Source organism: Dryobates pubescens, chromosome 12, assembly GCF_014839835.1.
Source record: "Dryobates pubescens isolate bDryPub1 chromosome 12, bDryPub1.pri, whole genome shotgun sequence".
NCBI lineage: Eukaryota > Metazoa > Chordata > Aves > Piciformes > Picidae > Dryobates > Dryobates pubescens.
In genome coordinates, this window is record NC_071623.1 from 4,579,229 (window position 1) to 4,601,234 (window position 22,006).

The window sequence follows — 22,006 nt, forward strand, 5'->3', positions numbered from 1 at the left end:
GTAGGGTAGGGCGGAGCAGGGCGGGGCAGGATAGGATAGGGCAGGGCGGGGCGGGGCGGGGCGGGGCAGCGCCGCCCCCCGCGGAGCATCTCGTGAGCCCGGCCCCGCCGCGGCCGCCCCCCGCGCGCAGGTGCAGGCGCAGGGGCGCGCGGGGCTCCTGGGCGCGGGCGCCGGAAGGGCTCCGCGCGCCCTTCCGCCGCGGCGTCACGTGACATCCCCTTGGCAACGCAAGATGGCGGCGCCCATGTTGCTGCCCGAGTCCCCGCTGGGGAAGTTGAGGTGAGGCCCGGGCCGCCGTCGGGTTTGAGCCTCCCCGCCGCCTCCAGCGGGAAGGGGAAGGGCCCCGGCACCCCCCGAGGAGGGTCGCGGCCCGGCCGGTGCGGAGGCCGCCCCGCCGCACGGTGGCCGCGGCTGAGGCCGCCTGGCGGCCGGGCCCGGGAGTGGCGCAGCCAGCCGCGGCGGTGCCCGCGGCCCACCGGCCGCCGCGCGCGGGGCGGGAGCGCGGCGAAGCGGCGCCCGTTGCGGGGGGGGGGGCGGGGGGGAGGGATGGGGAGCGTCGGCCTGACCCCGGGGAGCGGCGGGCGGGGTCGCGGGGGGCTCCGAGGGGCGGCGCCGGAAGCGGGCGGAGCCTGGTGGCGGCGGGCCGGGGGTCGCGGCGCCGCCGGGGCTCGGGCCCAGCCCGGGCTCGGGCCCAGCCGGTCGGGCTGGCTGCGCAGGGGCACGGCGCTGCCGAGGGGCAGGGCGCTGCCGGGCTGCAGCCGGGGCTCAGCGCCCCGCGCCCGGGCGGAGCGGAGGCCGCGGGGCTGCGTGAGGCTCGGTGAAGCAGCTGCCGTGTGCGGCTGTGCCTGCCGGCGTGAGCGGCCGCCGGCCCTCTCCGCCGATGAGAGGGTTCCCGGGCCAGGCCTCCCGGCCTTGGCGGGCACCGGCGCTCCGCGCCTGCCGGCGTAGCCGTGCTGCCCGGCGCCCTGTGTTTGCAGGGGAGCCCCAGCGCTGAGTCGGCCGAGGCGCTGCTGCTCCCTGCGCCTCAGTTGTGTGCCCACCGCCTTAGTGCTGCTGCGGCCTCGGTGCGAAGAGAGTTGTTCTACAGCATCCAGGGAAGCCCAGGGAGCTGGCAGGGAGGGAGGGAGGTGTCCTCAGCTGTCAGCCCCGGGCACCTGCTGAGCAGAGTCGTTGCGGGCAGGTGGCAGTGCAGGAGGAGCCACTGGGCTTGTGAGCAGAGGCAGAAGGCTCAGGTGTGGGCACTGCCTACAGTCAGACCCTGGCCTTTTAGAGCAAGCACTCTGCCGGCAGGGTAAGCAGCAGGGTGTTATTGGGGTGCAGATGGGGAGGGGGTGAGGAACCCTCAGTGGAAGGCTTGGAGGTGCAGGTGAGGGTTTGCCTGCCTGTGGGCTCGTTTCAAATCCCCTACTTGGAACATGGAATGGAATGGAATAGAATAGAATTAACCAGGTTGGAAAAGACCTTGCAGGTAATCCAGTCCAACCTATCCCCCAACACCATCTCATCAACTAGACCATGGCACCAAGTGCCACATCCAATCTCCTCTTGAACACCTCCAGGGATGGGGACTCCACCACCTCCCTGGGCAGCACATTCCCATGGCCAATCTCTCTTGCTGGGAAGAACTTCTTCCTCACCTCCAGCCTAAACCTCCCCTGGCACAGCTTGAGGCTGTGTCCTCTTGTTCTGCTGCTGGCTGCCTGGCAGAAGAGCCCAACCCCCACCTGGCTCCAACCTCCCTGCAGGGAGTTGCAGAGAGCAAGAAGGTCTCCCCTGAGCCTCCTCTTCTGCAGGCTAAGCAACCCCAGCTCCCTCAGCCTCCCCTCCCAGGGCTGTGCTCCAGACCCCTCCCCAGCTTTGTTGCCCTTCTCTGGACACCTTCCAGCAGCTCAACATCTTTCCTAACCTGAGGGGCCCAGAACTGGACACAGGACTCAAGGGGTGGCCTCAGCAGTGCTGAGCACAGGGCACAAGGACTTCCCTGCTCCTGCTGGCCACACTCTTCCTGATGCAGGCCAGGATGCCCTTGGCCTTCTTGGCTCCCTGGGCACACTGCTGCCTCCTGTTCAGCCTACTCTCAACCACTCCCCCCAGGTCCCTCTCTGCCTGGCCTGTCAGTGTTTGCCATGGCAGAAGGACAGGAGCTGAAGATCATCACTGCCTCCAGTGGTTCTATTGCCAACTGCTTAGGAAGATGAGAGGTGGGGTGAAAGATGGCAGGAAAGGGGCTGAGAGGGAAAGGCTTTCAGGTGCTCCACAGGGAGAGCCTGGTGCTGTTTGGCATTCTGTGGTTGCATTGGATGCTCTCTGGAGCAACCTTCCTCCCTGGCACTCTGTGCTTGGCCTGGATGCCCTCTGGAGCTCCCTGGCACTCTGTGCTTGGCCTGGATGCCCTCTGGAGCTCCCTGGCACTCTGTGCTTGGCCTGGATGCCCTCTGGGGCTCCCTTCCCCCCTGGCACTCTGTGCTTGGCCTGGATGCCCTCTGGAGCTCCCTTCACCCCCTGGCACTCTGTGCTTGGCCTGGATGCTCTCTGGAGCTCCCTTCACCCCCTGGCACTCTGTGCTTGGCCTGGATGCTCTCTGGAGCTCCCTGGCACTCTGTGCTTGGCCTGGATGCCCTCTGGACCTCCCTGGCACTCTGTGCCTGGCCTGGATGCCCTCTGGAGCTCCCTGGCACTCTGTGCCTGGCCTGGATGCCCTCTGGGGCTCCCTGGCACTCTGTGCTTGGCCTGGATGCCCTCTGGAGCTCCCTGGCACTCTGTGCTTGGCCTGGATGCCCTCTGGGGCTCCCTTGCCCCCCCTGGCACTCTGTGCCTGGCCTGGATGCCCTCTGGGGCTCCCTGGCACTCTGTGCCTGGCCTGGATGCCCTCTGGGGCTCCCTGGCACTCTGTGCCTGGCCTGGATGCCCTCTGGGGCTCCCTGGCACTCTGTGCCTGGCCTGGATGCCCTCTGGGGCTCCCTGGCACTCTGTGCTTGGCCTGGATGCCCTCTGGGGCTCCCTGGCACTCTGTGCCTGGCCTGGATGCCCTCTGGGGCTCCCTGGCACTCTGTGCCTGGCCTGGATGCCCTCTGGGGCTCCCTTGCCCCCTGGCTCTCTCGGGCAGGGTCGCTGCAGCAGTCCCTGGCAGATGTCTCTGCCCAGCGTTGTGGAGAGCTGAGGGCTTGCAGCTGGGGGGCACAGGGGTCTGTGCTGCTGCTGTGGGTTGCCTCTGCAGTGGTGAGAGGGCAGCTGTTCCCCTGGCTGTGCCAACCCCAGTGCCTGTGTCCCTGCAGCCACCAGCAGTACAGAGCCATCCTGAAGAAGGAGAAGAGGAAAAAGAAGCGGCAGGCCCTGGCCAGGCTCAGAGACTCAGGTAAGTGCTGAGCTTGGGCAGGGGGCCAGCAGCCCCTGGGGGTGGGCCTTGGAAAGGCTGCCAGTTGGTGTGCCTCTGCTGCCTGCCATGGCCAGGCTGGAAGGCAGCTCAGAGCTCAGCTCCCCCAAGCTCCCCACCGTGCCCAGGGACACCTCTCAGCTCCACTCAGCTGCTCAAGGCCTCAGCCAGCCTGGCCTTCAGCACCCCCAGGCAGGAGGCAGCCACAGCCTCCCTGGGCAGCCTGTGCCACACTCTCACCACCCTCACCCTCAACAACTTCTGCCTCAGCTCCACTCTAACCCTGCTCTGCCTCAGCTCCAAACCATTCCCCCTGGGCCTGGCTCCAGCCCCCCTCAGCCAAAGTCTCTCTGCAGCCTTCCTGCAGGATGCCTTCAGCTCCTGGCAGGCAGCTCTGAGCTGCCCCTGGAGCCTTCTCCTTAAAGCTGTTGTGCTCCCAGCCTCCCTGGGCAGCCTGTTCCAAAGCAGCCAACCATCCCTGTGCCAAAGCAGAGCTCCTTGCCTGCCTTTGGGCATCCTCTGCAGTGAGAGAGCCTCAGTGCTGCAGCTTGATCCCTGCTTTGGTTCCTGCCCCTCTGTCAGCAGGGTCACTGCTGCTGCTTGCCCTCCCCTGCATGGTCCATCAGCAGCAGCCCATGGCTGCAGGGGCAGTGCCTAGGTGCCAAGTGGCAGCCACAGCCTGTGGGCTCCCCTGAGAGGCAGCCCAGTGCTTTGCCAGGGGCTGGGAGCCAGCTTCCCCACCCCCCAGGAGCTTTGCTTCATGCAGGGGTGCTGCTGAGCTGGGGACAGCCCCCAGGCCCAGGCTGGGAGTTCTGCACTGCTGGCTGCTGCTGGGCAGCAGCACCTCCCAGAGGGTGACCACCTCTGCTCCAGCAGAGCAAAGGAGCAGCTGAGGGGCAGGGAGCAGCCCCTGGCCCCCATCCACTTCCAGCCCAGGAGGCTGCCACTGATGCCCTTGGAGCTGCTCTGGAGGGGGAGGCAGGCAGGCAGGGCTGATCTCCTGCCAGCTCCTCTGCCTCTGCTCTCTGGAGGGCTGCTGTGGAGCCACAGGGTGTGCTTGTGCTGGGCTGTGGTGCTGAGGAGCTCTGCCTTGGTGCCTGTTGCTGCCCCAGCCCCTGGCTGAGTGCTGCAGGCTCCAGACTGCAGCAGCCTGGAGGAGTTCTCTCTGTTGGCCCTTGCTGCACAGGGAGCTGTAGGCAAGGCCTTGGCCCAGAGCTGCCAGGGATGGAGCTTTGCTCTTTGTGTTTGAGCAGCAGCACAATGAACCTTTGCCTTTGGACATGGAGCCATAGACTGGGTTGGGTTGGGAGGCAGCTCCAGAGGGCCTCCATCCAGCCCCCTGCCCCCAGCAGGGACATCCTCCACCAGAGCAGCTTGCTCACAGCCTTCTCCAGCCTCACCTTCAACAGCTCCAGCCATGGAGCCTCAGCTCCCTCCCTGGGCAACCTGTGGCAGTGTGGCAGCAGCCTCCTGGGGCAGAACTTGTTCCTCACAGCCAATCTGCATCTGCTCTGCTCTCCTTTCAAACCCTTGCCCCTGCTGCTGTCCCTGCAGGCCTTTGGGCACAGTCCCTCTGCAGCCTTCTTGGAGCCCCTTCAGGTCCTGGCAGGCAGCTCTGAGGTGCCCCTGGAGCCTTCTCTTCTGCAGGCTGCACACCCCCAGCTCCCTCAGCCTGTGCTCACAGCAGAGCCCTGGGCTCATCTCTGTGGCCTGCTGTGAGCTTGCTCCCCCAGCTCTGTGTCCTCTTTTGTGTTTCTCCTCAGAGGCTACAGAAAAAGATGAATCAGTGTCTGAGGAAGAAGAGGAGGACCTGGAGGAAGAGGATGAAGATGAAGAAGAGAAAAAGCTGGAGGCAGAAAGGTAGAGAGTGCAGCAAGTGGCACCTCTGCAGTGAGTGTGGCTGCAGGCAGCTGCAGGGGGCTGCTGGGGCCTGGGTGCAATGTGTGCTGGAAAAGAGAGGCCTGGGCCTGGCTGAGCAACCTCAGGGAGGCTGAAGGAATCTTCCCTTTGAAAGCAGCTGAGGGCAGCTGGACTGATCCACTGGAGCTGTCTGCTTGGCAGCTGCCCCAGCTGTGGGCAGTCACTGAGTTGTTTCTGAGTGCTTCTCTTCTCCTGGGTAGGCAAAAGCTGCATGAGCAGTGGCTGCTGAGAGAGGAGAAGGCCCAAGAGGAGTTCAAGCTCAAGAAGGAAAAGGAAGAGGCTGCAAGGAAGCGTCAAGAAGAAGAGGAGGTGATGAACAAACTGAGTGTGGCAGTCAGGCAGCCTTGGGCTGGCAGCTTAGAGGGCACTGGAGCAGTGGTGACTGCCCCCCAGGCTGTGCTGCCCTCCTGCCAGGCCTGGACAGGCTGCAGAGCTGGGTGGGGAGAAATGGAATCCAATCCAGGGTAGAGTCCTTGCAGCTGGGAAAGAGCAACCCCATGGAGCAGGATGGGCTGGGGGCTGAGCTGCTGGAGAGCAGCACAGGGGAAAGGGAGCTGGGGGTGCTGGTGGGCAGGAGGATGCCCCTGAGCCAGCAAGGTGCCCTGCTGGCCAAGAAGGCCAAGGGCAGCCTGGGCTGCATCAGAAGGGCTGTGGGCAGGAGGTCAGAGAGGTTCTCCTGCCCCTCTGCTCTGCCCTGGGGAGGCCACAGCTGGAATCTTGTGTCCAGGTCTGGGCCCCTCAGGTCAAGAAGGAGCTGAGGGAAGGGCTGGAGAGAGTCGATGGCAGAGCCCCCAGGCTGCTGCAGGCAGTGGAAGATGTCCCTGTGAGGCCAGGCTGAGGCAGCTGGGGCTTGGAGCTGGGAGCAGAGGAGCCTGAGGGCTGCCCTCAGTGCTGGGGCTGAAGATGTGCAGGGCAGTGTGGGGAGGAGGCAGCCAGGCTCTGCTCAGGGCTGTGCAAGGCCAGCCCAAGGGGCACTGGGTGGCAGCTGGAGCAGAGGAGGTGGCAGGGGAAGAGGAGGGAAAGCTTTTTGGCTGGGAGGGTGGCAGAGGGCTGGAGCAGGCTGGCCAGAGAGGCTGTGGAGTCTCCTTGTGTGGAGGCATTGCAAAGCCAGCTGGATGTGTTGCTGTGGGAGCTGCCCTGGGGGCTGCTGCTCTGGCAGGGGGCTGGGGCTGGCTGCTCTCTGGAGCTCCCTCCCAGCCCCTGGCACTCTGTGAGGCTGTGATCTTTCACTGTTCTGTTCTGGCCCCTGCTCTTCTGCTGTTGGTCTGTTTGGAGCAAGAACTCCTCTTCCATTGCAGAGGAGCAGAATTCTAATGGCAAATAAAAGGAGTCTGGGTCCAGAGCTTCAGTTGCCTGTGGCTGGCTGAACCTGGATGGTCACTAGTCATGGAAGCAGAGAATGCCAGCTTGGGAGGGGCTTCAAGGGTCATTCAGCCCAAGCTCTGCTGGCAAAAGCAGTGTCCCCAGTGTCCAGCTGAAGCTTCCAGGTGTGCAGTGCAGGGGCCTCCAGCCCCTCCCTGGGGAGATCATTCCAGGAGCTAATTGGTCATGGGGAAAGTTTCCCTCTTGTGCCCAGCTGAGACCTCCCCAGCACTGCCTTGGCCCCAGCTCCCCTTCTCTTCCCATGGCATCCTTGTGAACAGAGCCTCTCCATCTACTCCCTAGCCACCCTCTGAATCCTGGGAGGTGCTGATAAGGCCTTCCCTAAGCCTTCTTATCTCAAGGCTGCACTGGCCCAGTCCTCTCAGCCTCTCCTCAGCTGGCAGGCTTCCCATTCCCCCAGGCAGCCTTGTGGCCTCCCCTGGATCCTCCCTGCAGACAGTGCTGCAGGAGCTGCAGGCCAGCAGGGTAGCTCTGGCTTTGCCTGCTGATAAAGCACCTGGTGCCTTCAGTGACTGTTGTTTGGGTTTGTTTTGTGTGACACAGAGGAAGATCAAAGAAGAATGGGAAGAGCAGCAAAGGAAGGAGAGAGAAGCAGCCCAGCAGAAGCAGCAGGAGAAGAGAGAGAGAGAGGTGATTCCTTGGCAGTGGGGGGATGCCCATCTTCCAGCTCCTCTTCACCCTCAGCTGCAGCAGTCTCTGCCTGTTGCAGAGAGGTGTTCCTCTCCACATTAAGTGCCTTGGGTACTGCTTCCCTGCCTCCTGGCTCTCCCTGGAGCTGTCACTCACTGTGGAAGAGGACCCATGGAGTCCATCTAGCCAGCAGGGTCCTTAACAGTGTGCCCTTCTTGCCATCCTGTAAGTACAGAGGCATGCTGGCAGTGCCACTGCTGCACCATGAGCTGGAGGTAACCCTTGGGCAGTGCCCCAGCTGAGCACAGTGCTCAGAAGCTGCCCAGTGGCACAGGGAATTGGATTGCTGCTGTTCCTTAAGCACAGTGCTCAACCCAGAGGTGTGTTCCAGCTCTTCTGGGCTGCCTCAGCCACCAGGACCAAGCTTTTAGTCAGAGCTCCTTGGCTGGAGGACTAAACCCCCTTGCAGGTCCTGGTGCCTGACAGCATTTCTGTTGGCCATGCCCTCTGCTGGAGCCTTGGCAGCTGCCTGCCCTGGGGCTGAGCTGCCCTGGGCAGACACCCAGGCTCCTGCCACTGCAGGCTGATTGCAGCTCTTCAGGCTCTGCTCCTAGCAGCCTCTCCACCAAAGGCTGCAGGCAGTGCAGTGGGAGGCAGCTTGCTGCTCTGCCTGGGGGCCACAGCAGGAGGAGGGCCACAGCTGGGTGTCCCTGCTGGTGGGACACTTGCATGGGAATGAAACAGAGCAGCAGCTGCTGTGCTTGCTGCCTTGCTTCCTCTGGTGTTCAGTGTCCCTTGCACAGTGCAGTGACAAAAGTGATGCTCATGGCCTTGCTCTGAGGCTGAGGTACAGTCCAGGAGAGTTTAGCTGTGGCAACAGAAGCATTCTGTTCCTTCCTTCCCTCTCCTGGTGTCTACTCAAGCCCTCAGGGGACTGCTTTGGTTCCCTGAATTAGATGGAAGCTGCTTGTTTGGGCTCTTTTTTGTCTGTCTGGTGCTTCAGCTCCAGAGCCAGAAGGGCAGAGCCCATCAAACCCTTGTGAGGCAGCAGCCCTGAGTGCTCCTCACTAAAGGCAGCAGATGTTCTGGGGGCCCTTAGGGGTTTCACTGCTCCTCTCTTTGCTCCATTTCCAGGCAGCTGTGCAGAGGATGCTGGATCAAGCTGAGAGCCAGGTAATGCTCAGAGCCTTTTGACCAAGAGATGAAAGTAAGGGAGTTGCCATCCTGGGTTTGCCTCCTGGCACACTGCAGCACAGTGGCCTCAATAAGTGGAGTGTGTGGAGCTGGGAGCTATTGTTTGCTGGGTGGAACATAATGAAGGACACAGAGCTGCTGGAGGGAGGCCAGAGGAGGCCCCAGAGATGCTCCCAGGGCTGGAGCAGCTCTGCTGTGAGCACAGGCTGAGGGAGCTGGGGCTGTGCAGCCTGCAGAAGAGAAGGCTCCAGGGGCAGCTCAGAGCTGCCTGCCAGGAGCTGAAGGCATCCTGCAGGAAGGCTGCAGAGAGACTTTGGCTGAGGGGGGCTGGAGCCAGGCCAAGGGGGAATCAATAGGAGAGGAGAGGAATTAACCATGTTGGAAAAGAACTTTCATATCATCCAGTCCAACCTCTCACCCAGCACCATCTGATCAACTCAACCATGGCACCAAGGGCCTCAGCCAGGCTCTTCCTAAACACCTCCAGGGATGGGGACTCCACCACCTCCCTGGGCAGCACATTCCCATGGCCAATCTCTCTTGCTGGGAAGAACTTTCTCCTCACCTCCAGCCTAAACCTCCCCTGGCACAGCTTGAGACTGTGTCCTCTTGTTCTGGGGCTGGGTGCCTGGGAGAAGAGCCCAACCCCCACCTGGCTACAGCCTCCCTTCAGGGAGTTGCAGAGAGCAAGAAGGTCTCCCCTGAGCCTCCTCTTCTGCAGGCTAAGCAACCCCAGCTCCCTCAGCCTCTCCTCCCAGGGCTGTGCTCCAGACCCCTCCCCAGCTTTGTTGCCCTTCTCTGGACACCTTCCAGCAGCTCAACATCTTTCCTAACCTGAGGGGCCCAGAACTGGACACAGGACTCCAGGTGTGTCCAATGATTTGAAGCTGAGGCAAAGCAGGGGCAGAGTGGAGCTGAGGAAGAAGTTGGTGAGGGTGAGGCTGGTGAGAGTGTGGCACAGGCTGCCCAGGGAGGCTGTGCTTGGGGGTGTGGAAGGCCAGGCTGGCTGAGGCCTTGGGCAGCTGAGTGGAGCTGAGAGGTGTCCCTGGGCATGGTGGGGAGCTTGGGGGCAGCTGAGCTCTGAGGTGTTCTGTGACCATCAGGAGCAAAGGCCTCTGGGGCGAGCAGAGCCCCAGGGCAGCTTTGGCAGGCAGCGCTGCGGCTGGGCTGAGCTCGCCTGCAGTCCCCCAGCCCTCACGTTGCACCTGGGTCTCCCTGGTGGGTTTTGGCTTGGCTTTGTTACTTGATTTATCCTCCTCTCATTCTGTGGCTTTTAATGCTGTTGGGTTGGGGTTGTTTTGTTTTTTCTCTCCCCTTCCCCTTCTCCCCAGCTGGAGAATGGTGTGAGCTGGCACAACCCAGAGCCCCCAGAGAACATAGGCACCGAGAAGGACAGAGCCAATTGTCCCTTCTATATTAAAACAGGCTCCTGCAGGTTTGGAGACAGGTAATCCATCCAATCCACAGCTTGTTGGTTGGGGGTTTGCTTCCCCTTTGATGCAATCCATTGCTCTTTTTTTCATCAGGGAAGAATTGATTTGGGAAAGAATGCCCAGAAAGGGGCTGGGAGGGGAGGGCAGCTTCCCTGGGCCACAAGCAAAGAGAGGACAAGTTGCCCCCCTCAGGTGCTGTCAGCTGGGTGAATGTGCTGCAGTTCCTCATGGTGCAACCCAGGGGCTGAGAGCAGAGAAGTGCCCCCTGGCTGGGAGGGAGCTATTGATCTTCCCCTGGCACATTATGGATGCCTCAGCCTGGCTCTGGTGCTCACCTGCACAGAAGGCTGCAGGCAGGGCAGATGGGATTTCTCTGCTGAGGGCAGGCCTGAGCTCTCAGATGCTGTGGGCTTGGGGTGGTTTTTTTTCCCCCTTCTCTAATGTGCATTTGCTGCAGCATCTGAAGGAAAAAAATCCAACCTCAGGTGGTCTGGAAGCAAGCTGGGGTCCACCTGCAGAGCTGGTGTGGAGCCTGCAGGATTCTCCTGTCTGTGCACTGCTTACCAGGCAGTGGCACTTGGTGCCATGGTCTAGCTGTGAGGTCTGTTGGGACAGGTTGGACTTGATGATCCTTGGGGTCTCTTCCAACCTTGGTGATACTGTGACACAAGGGCTGTGCAGCAGGGCAGCTCCAGCTTACTGGCTGCTCACTGCTGCAGGCTCCCCAGAAACTCTCATGAGAGACAAGGAGGGGAGGAAAAAATCCTTGCCCTCTGGGTGAAAATGTGGTAGACATTCAGGGTGCTCACATCCAGCACAGCTGGGGCAGTTCTTTGCTGCTCAGTGGCACTAGGGACAGCATCTCCACCCCTGGGTTAACAGCTCCAGTGGTGAGACACTGGCACAGGCTGCCTGGGCAGGCTGTGGCTGCCTCCTCCCTGGAGGGTTGAAGGCCAGGCTGGATGAGGCCTTGAGCAAGCTGGGCTGGTGGGAGGTGTCCCTGCCCATGGCAGGGGGGTTGGAACTGGATGAGCTTTGAGGTCCTTTCCATCTCTTCCAAGAAGTGATTAGAAGAACTCCCTGAGGCTGTTGCTGGTGCCTGCAGCTTCTGCAGGCATGCTTTGGGAGCCAGGCTGGGCTCATGCCTGGCAGGGAGCAGGCCCGGCCGAGAGGGAGCAGAGAGCGGTCCCGGGAGGGAGCAGGAGCGGTCCCAGGAGGGAGGAGTCCCAGGAGGGAGCAGGAGCAGTCCCGGCCCGGAGGGAGCAGGAGCGGTCCCAAGAGGGAGCAGTCCCGGCCGGGAGGGAGCAGTCCCGGCCGGGAGGGAGCAGTCCCGGCCGGGAGGGAGCAGGAGCGGTCCCGGGGGGAGCAGTCCCGGCAGGGAGGGAGCAGGAGCGGTCCCAGGAGGGAGCAGTCCCGGCAGGGAGGGAGCAGGGAGCGGTCCCAGGAGGGAGCAGTCCCGGCCTGGAGGGAGCAGGGAGCGGTCCCGGCCGGGAGGGAGCAGGAGTGGTCCCGGGGGGAGCAGTCCCGGCCGAGAGGGAGCAGGAGCGGTCCCAGGGGGGAGCAGTCCCGGCAGGGAGGGAGCAGGAGCGGTCCCAGGGGGGAGCAGTCCCGGCAGGGAGGGAGCAGGAGCGGTCCCAGGGGGGAGCAGTCCCGGCCGAGAGGGAGCAGGAGCGGTCCCAGGGGGGAGCAGTCCCGGCAGGGAGGGAGCAGGAGCGGTCCCAGGAGGGAGCAGTCCCGGCCGGGAGGGAGCAGTCCCGGCAGGGAGGGAGCAGGAGCGGTCCCAGGAGGGAGCAGGAGCCGTCCCAGGAGGGAGCAGGAGCCGTCCCAGGAGGGAGCAGTCCCGGCAGGGAGGGAGCAGGAGCGGTCCCAGGAGGGAGCAGTCCCAGCAGGGAGGGAGCAGGAGCGGTCCCGGGGGGAGCAGTCCCGGCAGGGAGGGAGCAGGAGCGGTCCCAGGGGGGAGCAGTCCCGGCAGGGAGGGAGCAGGAGCGGTCCCAGGAGGGAGCAGTCCCGGCAGGGAGGGAGCAGGAGCGGTCCCAGGAGGGAGCAGTCCCGGCAGGGAGGGAGCAGGAGCGGTCCCAGGAGGGAGCAGTCCCGGCAGGGAGGGAGCAGGGAGCGGTCCCAGGGGGGAGCAGTCCCGGCAGGGAGGGAGCAGGGAGCGGTCCCGGCCGGGAGGGAGCAGGAGTGGTCCCGGGGGGAGCAGTCCCGGCCGAGAGGGAGCAGGAGCGGTCCCAGGAGGGAGCAGTCCCGGCAGGGAGGGAGCAGGAGCGGTCCCAGGAGGGAGCAGTCCCGGCAGGGAGGGAGCAGGAGCGGTCCCAGGGGGGAGCAGTCCCGGCAGGGAGGGAGCAGGAGCGGTCCCAGGAGGGAGCAGGAGCGGTCCCAGGAGGGAGCAGTCCCAGCAGGGAGGGAGCAGGGAGCGGTCCCGGGGGGAGCAGTCCCGGCCGGGAGGGAGCAGGAGCGGTCCCAGGGGGGAGCAGTCCTAGCAGGGAGGGAGCAGGAGCGGTCCCAGGGGGGAGCAGTCCCGGCCGGGAGGGAGCAGGGAGCGGTCCCAGGGGGGAGCAGTCCCGGCCGGGAGGGAGCAGGAGCGGTCCCAGGAGGGAGCAGTCCCAGCAGGGAGGGAGCAGGAGCGGTCCCAGGAGGGAGCAGTCCCGGCAGGGAGGGAGCAGGAGCGGTCCCAGGAGGGAGCAGTCCCAGCAGGGAGGGAGCAGGAGCGGTCCCAGGAGGGAGCAGTCCCGGCCGGGAGGGAGCAGGAGCGGTCCCAGGAGGGAGCAGTCCCGGCCGGGAGGGAGCAGGAGCGGTCCCAGGAGGGAGCAGTCCCGGCCGGGAGGGAGCAGGAGCGGTCCCAGGAGGGAGCAGTCCCGGCAGGGAGGGAGCAGGGGCAGCCCCAGCCGGGAGGCAGCAGGGGCAGTCCCGGCCCCGCGCCGTGTGCCGCTGCCGACAGCCTGGCTGTGGCGCCCCCCCGCGGGGCTGTGGCGCCCCCCCGCGGGGCTGTGGCGCCCCCCCGCGGGGCTGTGGCGCCCCCCCGCGGGGCTGTGGCGCCCCCCCGCGGGGCTGTGGCGCCCCCCCGCGGGCTGTCGCCGCTCCCGAGCTGGGCTTCCCCTGCCGCGGCTGCCCCTGGCAGTGCCTGCGGTGCCCCAGAGCCGCGCTGCCAGCCCGGGTGCGTGTCCCTGCCCTGCCCAGGTGCTCTCGCAAGCACAACTACCCCACGTCCAGCAAGACGCTGCTGGTGCGCGGCATGTTCCTGACCTTCGGCATGGAGCAGTGCCGCAGGGACGACTACGACACGGACGCCAGCCTGGAGTACAGCGACGAGGAGACCTACCAGCAGTTCCTGGAGTTCTACGAGGACGTGCTGCCCGAGTTCCAGAACGTGGGCAAGGTGGTGCAGTTCAAGGTAGGCAGCCCCCGGGGCGCCGGCAGGGGCAGGCCGGGGGGGGAGCCGCGCTGCCGGGGCCCCGGGCAGGGCTCTGGCCGGCGGCGCCCCCAGCCGGGCCCGGTGTGCACGGCAGACGAGGGACGGGAGGAAGGACTTCCTCAGAGAGAGAGTGGTGAGGGGCTGGAACAGGCTGCCCAGGGAGGTGGTGGAGTCCCCATGGCTGGAGGTGCTCAGGGAGCTGAGAGCTTACTGCTTTCTACAGCTCCCTGAAAGGAGGCTGGAGTGAGGCTGGTGGACAGGTGGCTGAACAGGAGCCAGCAGTGTGCCCAGGTGGCCAAGAAGGCCAAGGGCATCCTGGCCTGCATCAAACCAGTGGGCAGCAGGAGCAGGGCAGTGCTGCTGCCTCTGGACTCAGCCCTGGGGAGGCCACAGCTTGAGCACTGGGTTCAGTTCTGGGCACCACAGCACAGGAAAGACATTGAGGGGCTGGAGAGTGGCCAGAGAAGGGCAACCAGGCTGGGGAGGGGGCTGGAGGCATCATAGGAGGAGCAGCTGAGGGAGCTGGGCGGGTGCAGTGTGGAGAAGGCTGAGGGCAGAGCTTATTGCTCCCTGCAGCTCCCTGAAAGGAGGCTGGAGTGAGGCTGGGGTTGGCCTCTTCTCCCAAGCACCCAGGGACAGGAGGAGAGGCAATGAGGTGAAGCTGTGCCAGGGGAGGGTGAGGTTGGGCATGAGGAGAAACTCCTTGAGTGAAGGATGGGGAGGGGTTGGAACAGGCTGCCCAGGGAGGAGGTGGAGTCCCCATGGCTGGAGGTGCTCAGGAAGCTGCAGCTGTGGTGCTCCAGGACATGGTCTGGTGGCCATGGCAGCTGGCTTAGGCTTGGACTCAGTGATCTGCAAGGTCTTTGCCAGCCTTGGTGAGTGTGTGCTTCTGTGGCAGTCAGTGCTCTGTCAGTGAAACATTTCCTCTGCTGCTTCAAGGCCTTTCCTCATCCTCTGTCCAGAAGGGAGCTTGAGCTGTGGCTGCCAGCTGAGTTCTGCTGGCTGCTTAGGGCTGCAGTGAGAGCTGAGAGCTCAGGAGGAGCTTTTACTGGAGAGGAGGCCTGGGGGAGCTCTGTGCATGTGTCATGGAAGTCACAGAGTGCCAGGGGCTGGAAGGGAGCTCCAGAGAGCAGCCAGGCCAAGCCCCCTGCCAGAGCAGCAGCCCCCAGGGCAGCTCCCACAGCAACACATCCAGCTGGCTTTGCAATGCCTCCACACAAGGAGACTCCACAGCCTCTCTGGCCAGCCTGCTCCAGCCCTCTGCCACCCTCCCAGCCAAAAAGCTTTCCCTCCTCTTCCCCTGCACCTCCTCTGCTCCAGCTGCCACCCAGTGCCCCTTGGGCTGGCCTTGCACATCCCTGAGCAGAGCCTGGCTCTGTCCTTACAGGAAGCTAAGCTTATGGGGGTGGTGAAGGTTGGCCTCAGTTTGTGTTTGCTGTGCTGAATGCCCTCCACTGGATCATTCCCTTGCAGGATTTCTTGGGTGGGGAACTGAGGGACCTGTGAGTGCAGAGCTGGGAGGTGAGTGATGGGTGGCAGCAGTCCCATGGTGCCCCAAACCAGGCAGCTTGGGTGGTGAAATCTCCTTGGAGCACAATCTCCCTCAGCATCCCTTTGTGCTCTCCACTGCTGAGCAGGAGGCACTCAGAGCCTGCCCTGCTTGGGCCTCCAGCTGCTAACAGAGCTGAGGCTGTGCTGCCAGCTCCTGCCAGAGGGAAAGGGAACCTGCAGTGGTTGGATGATGAGCTACAGAGGGGAGAGCCTGCAGGAGGCAGTGGAACAGCGAGCTGCTGGCTCCAAGCTTCACCACACAGCAGCAGCTATAGGAGCAAGGAGGTTCCACACTGGGGCATGGAAATGCTCTGTGCTGGGCTGATGGTAGAAGGCCAAGAGAGGTTCTGCTGCCCCTCTGCTCTGCCCTGGGGAGGCCACAGCTGGAATCCTGTGGCCAGGTCTGGGCCCCTCAGGTCAAGAAGGAGCTGAGGGAAGGGCTGGAGAGAGTCGATGGCAGAGCCCCCAGGCTGCTGCAGGCAGTGGAAGATGTCCCTGTGAGGCCAGGCTGAGGCAGCTGGGGCTTGGAGCTTGGAGCAGAGGAGCCTGAGGGCTGCCCTCAGTGCTGGGGCTGAAGATGTGCAGGGCAGTGTGGGGAGGAGGCAGCCAGGCTCTGCTCAGGGATGTGCAAGGCCAGCCCAAGGGGCACTGGGTGGCAGCTGGAGCAGAGGAGGTGCCAGGGGAAGAGGAGGGAAAGCTTTTTGGCTGGGAGGGTGGCAGAGGGCTGGAGCAGGCTGGCCAGAGAGGCTGTGGAGTCTCCTTGTGTGGAGGCATTGCAAAGCCAGCTGGATGTGTTGCTGTGGGAGCTGCCCTGGGGGCTCCTGCTCTGGCAGGGGGCTGGGGCTGGCTGCTCTCTGCAGCTCCCTTCCAACCCCTGGCACTCTGTGAGGCTGTGATCCTGTGACTGGAGGGATGTTAGCAGTCTGTTCCATGCTGGAGGAGAGGATGCAGGTTCCCATGGCTTGCAGTGCTGTGCTGCCATCCCCCCAGGGTCTGCAGTGGTGCTGCATGCAGCAGTGCTGAGCTGCACACCCCTTGGCAGCAGCCTGGTGAGCCTGGCAGTCCCCAGCTTCTGAAGCAGTGGTGCCACTGCAACAGGGTCCCCAGGGGTGGTCAGAGACTGGCTGTTGGCTGCAGGGATCTGAGCTGTGAGTGAGCTGAGCCCCTGCTGCACTCCCCCCTGCCAGCAGCCCAAGAGTTCACTGCTGTTGTCCCTGGGAGGCTGCTCCAGCATCTGGCAGGTCCTGAAACACAGGATCCCGATTCCCCCCTCATAAAACCCCTCCTTGGCAGGCTCTCTCTGGCTTGTCCTTACCTCAAGAGGTTTGCCTGCTCCTCCTGTCACCTTCCATTGCCCAGCTGCTTCGTTGCTGCACCTGAAGGCCCTGCCTAGAGCAGCACACAGGGAGGTGCCCTCGGGGCCAGCCAGGGCTCCCTCCCCAAGGCAGCCTCCTCTGCTGCAGCTGGCAGGAGAGGCCCCAGGGGCAGAGGGGGCTGGGCTCAGGCTGCTGCCCTGGAGAGCTGCCTGCTGGCCTGCTTGGGCCTGCCCCACTCTGACCCTTGCAAGTTCAGTCGTGTCTCTTGGAGAGCTCTGGGTGTGCCCTGGCTGCCAGATCAGGGTGAGAAGAGGACCTTCCAGAGGGCTGCAGCCAAAGCCTGCAGCTTTCCTGCCTCGCCTCCCAGGGGAGCTGCTGCACAGTAAGTTGCTCTCAGTCAGGCTGCTCTCAGCACCCTGCAGCCACCTCAGGGCACTGCTGGGTGCTTTCAGAGCTGGGTGGTGCACAGCAGGGTGGCCCAGGTGGAGCAAACACTCAGAGCTGAGCAGAAGCTCTGGGCTGGGCTGCCTGCCACCCTGAAGCCTGGGCACAGCAACCCCAGGCAGGGCTACAGGTGGCTGTGGGGCAGGCTGTGGATGGAGTCTGCCTGCACTGCAGCAGGGCCTTTGCCACCAGCCCCCACAGCAAACTCCTGGCCAAGCTGTCAGCCCCTGGCTTGGGCAGCAGCTCTCTGAGCTGGGGTAGGAACTGGCTGGAGGCTGAGCCCAGAGAGTGGTGGTGAATGGTGCCACAGCCAGCTGGCAGCCAGGCACCAGTGGTGTGCCCCAGGGAGCAGTGCTGGGCCCCAGCCTGGTCAATATCTTGATTGATGATCTGGAGGAGGGGATGGAGTCCATCAGCAGTGAGTTTGCAGCTGACAGCAAGCTGGGGGCAGGAGTTGATCTGTTAGAGGGCAGGAGAGCTCTGCAGAGGGACCTTGCCAGGCTGGGCAGATGGGCAGAGGCCAAGGGCAGGAGATTGAACACATCCAAGTGCCAGGGGCTGCACATTGGCCACAGCAACCCCAGGCAGTGCTGCAGGCTGGGGGCAGAGTGGCTGAGAGCAGCCAGGCAGAAAGGGACCTGGGGGGACTGGGTGAGAGTAGGCTGAACAGGAGCCAGCAGTGTGCCCAGGGGGCCAAGAAGGCCAAGGGCATCCTGGCCTGCAGCAGGCAGAGTGTGGCCAGCAGGAGCAGGGAAGTCCTTGTGCCCTGTGCTCAGCACTGCTTAGGCCACCCCTTGAGTCCTGTGTCCAGTTCTGGGCCCCTCAGGTTAGGAAAGATGTTGAGCTGCTGGAAGGTGTCCAGAGAAGGGCAACAAAGCTGGGGAGGGGTCTGGAGCACAGCCCTGGGAGGAGAGGCTGAGGGAGCTGGGGTTGCTTAGCCTGCAGAAGAGGAGGCTCATGGGAGACCTTCTTGCTGTCTGCAACTCCCCGAAGGGAGGTTGGAGCCAGGTGGGGGTTGGTCTCTTCTGCCAGGCAGCCAGCCCCAGAACAAGAGGACACAGTCTCAAGCTGTGCCAGGGGAGGTTTAGGCTGGAGTTGAGGAGAAAGTTCCTCCCAGAGAGAGTTGTTAGCCATTGGGATGTGCTGCCCAGGGAGGTGGTGGAGTCCCCATCCCTGGAGGTGTTCAAGAGGGGATTGGACGTGGCACTTGGAGCCATGGTTTAGCAGCCATGAGGTGTTGGTGACAGCTTGGACTTGATGATCCCCGAGGTCTCTTCCAGCCTTGGTGACTCTGTGACACCAGGCGGCGCTGTGCAGGCTCGGCCTGGGCAGCTGTCAGGGAGCAGCCAGCGGCTGCCAGCTGGGGGAGCAGGAGCTGCTGCTCAGCACAGAGCCCCCCTGCAGCTCGCTCCCTGTCTGCTTCCCCTCAGGTCAGCTGCAACTACGAGCCCCACCTGCGCGGCAACGTCTACGTGCAGTACCAGTCGTAAGTACCCCCGGGGAGGGGGCTCTGGGCTCCCACCCAGCCCCCCCCACGGGAGCCTGGAGTGGGTGAGTGACCCCTCCAGGGGCTGTGTGACTGTAATGCTGTGCCCTCTGTGCAGGGAGAAGGACTGCCAGGCGGCCCTGGCTCTGTTCAGCGGGCGGTGGTACGCCGGCCGGCAGCTCCACTGCGAGTTCTGTCCTGTCACCAGGTGGAAGACTGCCATCTGTGGTGAGTGAGAGCTGCAGGGGGGCACTGGGGCAGGGCCTGTGGCTGTGCCCTCATGCAGCCCAGCAGGCAGCTCCAGGTGAGGAGAGAGTTCTTCCCTGAGAGAGTGGTTGGCCATGGGATGTGCTGCCCGGGGAGGTGGTGGAGTCCCCATCCCTGGAGGTGTTCAAGAGGGGATTGGATGTGGCACTTGGGGCCATGGTTTAGTTGTCATGAGGTGTTGGGTGACAGGTTGGACTTGGTGATCTTTGAGGTCTCTTCCAACCTTGGTGATTCTGTGATGCTGCAGCCAGAGGAGTGTGGGCAGCAGGGCAGCAGAGGGGATTCTGCCCCTGGGCTCTGCTCTGCTCAGACCTCACCTCCAATCCTGGGGCAGGGATGAGGCTCCAGCCTCCTTCTTCAGTACAAAGCTGCAGCTGCCCCTCCCTGAGCTGCCTGCCAATGCTCTTCACCTGGCAGCTTCCACCCCCAAACCAAGGATCCTCAGAACCACAGAGGTGAGGTCTCTGCTCAAATGTCACCTCCAATCCTGCCTCCAGCTCTGGGGTCCCCAGGAGAAGGACACAGAGCTGCTGGAGGGAGGCCAGAGGAGGCCCCAGAGATGCTCCCAGGGCTGGAGCAGCTCTGCTGTGAGCACAGGCTGAGGGAGCTGGGGCTGTGCAGCCTGCAGGAGAGAAGGCTCCAGGGGCAGCTCAGAGCTGCCTGCCAGGAGCTGAAGGCATCCTGCAGGAAGGCTGCAGAGAGACTTTGGCTGAGGGGGGCTGGAGCCAGGCCCAGGGGGAATGGTTTGGAGCTGAGGCAGAAGTTGGTGAGGGTGAGGGTGGTGAGAGTGTGGCACAGGCTGCCCAGGGAGGCTGTGGCTGCCTCCTTGCTGGGGGTGTTGAAGGCCAGGCTGGATGAAGCCTTGAGCAGCTCAGCCTAGCTGAGAGAGATCCCCCCCCAGAGCCTTCTGCAGGCTGCACAGCCCCAGCTCCCTCAGGCTGTGCTCCCAGCAGAGCTGCTCCAGCCCTTGGCTCATCTCTGTGGCCGCCTCTGGCCTCGCTGCAGCAGCTCTGTCCCTACCCTGGGGCAGCTGGGCTGCCTCAGCTGCTTTGCAGTCCGCGGCTGGTGCCGGCAGGGCTGGGCCGGGTGTGGCTCCTAACGCAGCCCCCTCCTCGTCCGCCGCAGGCTTGTTCGAGCGGCAGAAGTGCCCGAGGGGGAAGCACTGCAACTTTCTTCACGTGTTCAAGAACCCCAACAACGAGTTCTGGGAGGCCAACAGGGACATCCGAGCCTCTCCCGAGCGGACTGGGCAGCCGGCTAAGAACTCTGAGAGGAGGAGCAGGGCGGGCCACCGCGAGGAGCAGGGCGGCAGGGCCCGCCGCAGGGGCAGCCCCAGCCCCGAGCGCTCGCAGCGCAGGAACGGCGAAGCGGAGCGCAGGAGGAGCCGGCGGCGCGGCGGCAGGCGGCACCGCTCCGGCCGCTCCCGCAGCAGGGAGCGGCGCAGGTCCCGCAGCGGCGGCCGCAGGCGGAGGGGCCGCAGCCGCAGCGCCACCCGCAGCCGGAGCCGGAGCAGGAGCTCCTCCCGATCCCGGAGCAGGGGCAAGAAGAGGTCGAGCAGCAGAGGGAGAAGCGGCGACACCCCCAAAGCCAAGTGAGGGCCCGGGAGGTCCCAGCCGGAGCCGACGCCTTGCCGGCGGGGCAGCAGCTAACCCCCGGCCCGAATAAAGAGTCCTTGCCCAGCAGATGTTGCTCCCTGCCCAGGAACCCGGCTGGTTGTGTGCTAAGCTTCAGAGAATGCCGGTGGAAGCCCTGTCCCGGGTGTGAACGACTCAGCTCCTCCCTCCCTCTCAGCTCTCTGCAGCAGGACGCCTCCCGGGGCTGAGCAGCAGGAGAAGCGCAGCCTGCCCGGGGGAGGCTCCTTGCCGTGCTGGCTGTGCTCGGTGCTCCCTGCCCCGGCCCAGGAGAGGGCTGCCCCGGGTGGCCTGCAGCCAGGGGAAGCCTCTTCCACCACCAAGCAACTCTGCTGCTGCTCTGAGCTGGAGAGAAGGCATCTGGAGCTGTTGGACTGCACAGTGCTTGCCCAGGAGGAGCTTTGTGCTCGCAGGTTGCCCTCCCTCCCCTGAGCTTGGGGCCTGCAGTAGGCTAAAAGCCCACAGGAGAACAATCACCTTGCTCAGTCCCTTCCTCCCCAAGGCCAGGAACTTGTAGGCCTCCAGGGAGGCTGGGCAGTGCCTCCTGGCTGCACACCAGCTTGTGAGGGAGCTCTGGAAAGGTCTGCACCTGGCACTGAAGATGTGGCTGGAGAAGCTTGCAGGGGGGCTGAAGAAACCAGAGGGTCTCTACCCTGAGAGAGTGCTGTGGGCTTTGGGCAGAGGAGGAGTGGACTGCAAGGCCTCCCAGGCTGCTTTTGCAGCTGAAGGCATCCTGCTGCCTGGTTGCCCTGTGGTCAAGGTGGAGAGCAGGGGCCACAGAAATGAAGTTACCAGGGCAGAAGCCTTTTGGAGTGGCAGCTGCTGGTGCTGTCAGAGGGTCTCTGCTCAGCTGCTGAACCCCAGCCATTCCCTCGGGCACCTGGGTGCCCTTAGGGGCTTGGGGGGAGCAGGCTGGGGCACTGCAGGTGCCCTGGAGGGTCTGCAGACCTCTCTCCCTCTCCAGAGAGCTTGGGGCTCTTGCCTTCAGAACACAACTCAGACCACCCCAGCTGGAAGCCTAAAGCAGGCCTGAAGTGCCCCCAGGCAGTTCCTTGAGCCCAGCACCGCTGCCCAGAGTCCATCAGCAGGTCTGGGTGTGCACAGCATCCCTCACAGCCAGGAGGTTTGTCCCCCTGGCCAGCTGAGGGCCAGTGTCCTGTGCTTCTGGCTGGAGCAGAGATGGGCTTTGCTTTCCTGAATGCAGCCTGCAGCCAGCATGCTGCTGCTTCCCTTCCCTGCTCTCCTGAGCAGCTCTTGTGCAGTCTGCAGCCAGCACCCCACGGGCAGGAGGGGCTGAGGGAGCTGCAGCCTGGGGCAGAGTGCAGCTTAGTTCCTGTTGGGCTGTTGGCAGATGCAGGAGCTGGGGGTCTCTGCCTCACTGGGCACTGAGAGCTCTCTTTGCAGGCTGTGTTTCCAGGGCCAGGCAGCATTCCCTGCTCTGGCTGAGCCCTTTGTGACCACCTTCCTCACCACCTTTGTTTTCCTGACCTCAGAGCCAGCTTTGCCCTGAGCTTTCTCAGCTGCTCCCTTGGCCTGTTGGGTTGCTTGTGCAGAGCTCTGGTTGAGGACCCTGGGGCTGGCACTTCCAGCCTGCTGCCACCACCAGCAGCCCAGCCCCAGCTGCCTGGCACTGCCTGGTGCTGGGGAAGCAGCCTGCTGAGGGGGAGCTGGCTGAGGCCACTGTGGCTGCTGTGCCAGGCTGTCAGTCAGCAGGAGGTGAGGGAGCTCAGCAGTGTGGGGACCTGTGAGCAGCTGAGTGAAGTGAGCAAAGCAGGATTAGGGACCAAGAGCTGCCCAGGAGCCAGGAGAGCATTCCCCAGGGAATTAGGCTGCTTGTCCCCAGGGCTTTGTGGGGGGAGCTGGGGAGCTGAGCTGCTCTACAGAGCTCTCCTAATGAGGCAGAGAAAGCCTTGCTGAGAGGTGCATGGAAAGACTGAAAGGCTTTTCCTGGCTGTGGCTTCAGCTC

At 64.0% G+C, this 22,006-nt stretch overlaps 1 protein-coding gene across 1 annotated transcript; it reads left to right on the forward strand.

Annotated features, from left to right (window-relative positions):
* The first annotated feature begins 214 nt into the window (after positions 1 to 214).
* Positions 215 to 20,539, forward strand: ZRSR2 (zinc finger CCCH-type, RNA binding motif and serine/arginine rich 2). Its single transcript, XM_054165803.1, has 11 exons — positions 215 to 279; positions 3,276 to 3,355; positions 5,137 to 5,233; positions 5,494 to 5,602; positions 7,220 to 7,306; positions 8,441 to 8,479; positions 9,832 to 9,947; positions 13,111 to 13,324; positions 18,087 to 18,142; positions 18,261 to 18,370; positions 19,535 to 20,539. The coding sequence occupies exons 1-11, from the start codon at positions 233 to 235 to the stop codon at positions 20,002 to 20,004; spliced, it is 1,425 nt and encodes a 474-aa protein (XP_054021778.1). The 5' UTR covers positions 215 to 232; the 3' UTR covers positions 20,005 to 20,539.
* The last annotated feature ends 1,467 nt before the right edge of the window (positions 20,540 to 22,006 follow it).

Excerpts from the sequence above, each read along its gene's own strand:
- ZRSR2 (XM_054165803.1), top strand. The coding sequence starts at position 233 with ATGGCGGCGCCCATGTTGCTGCCCGAGTCCCCGCTGGGGAAGTTGAG. Across the intron at positions 280-3,275 it reads TCCCCGCTGGGGAAGTTGAG|CCACCAGCAGTACAGAGCCA; the intron begins GTGAGGCCCGGG and ends GTGTCCCTGCAG. Across the intron at positions 7,307-8,440 it reads AGGAGAAGAGAGAGAGAGAG|GCAGCTGTGCAGAGGATGCT; the intron begins GTGATTCCTTGG and ends CTCCATTTCCAG.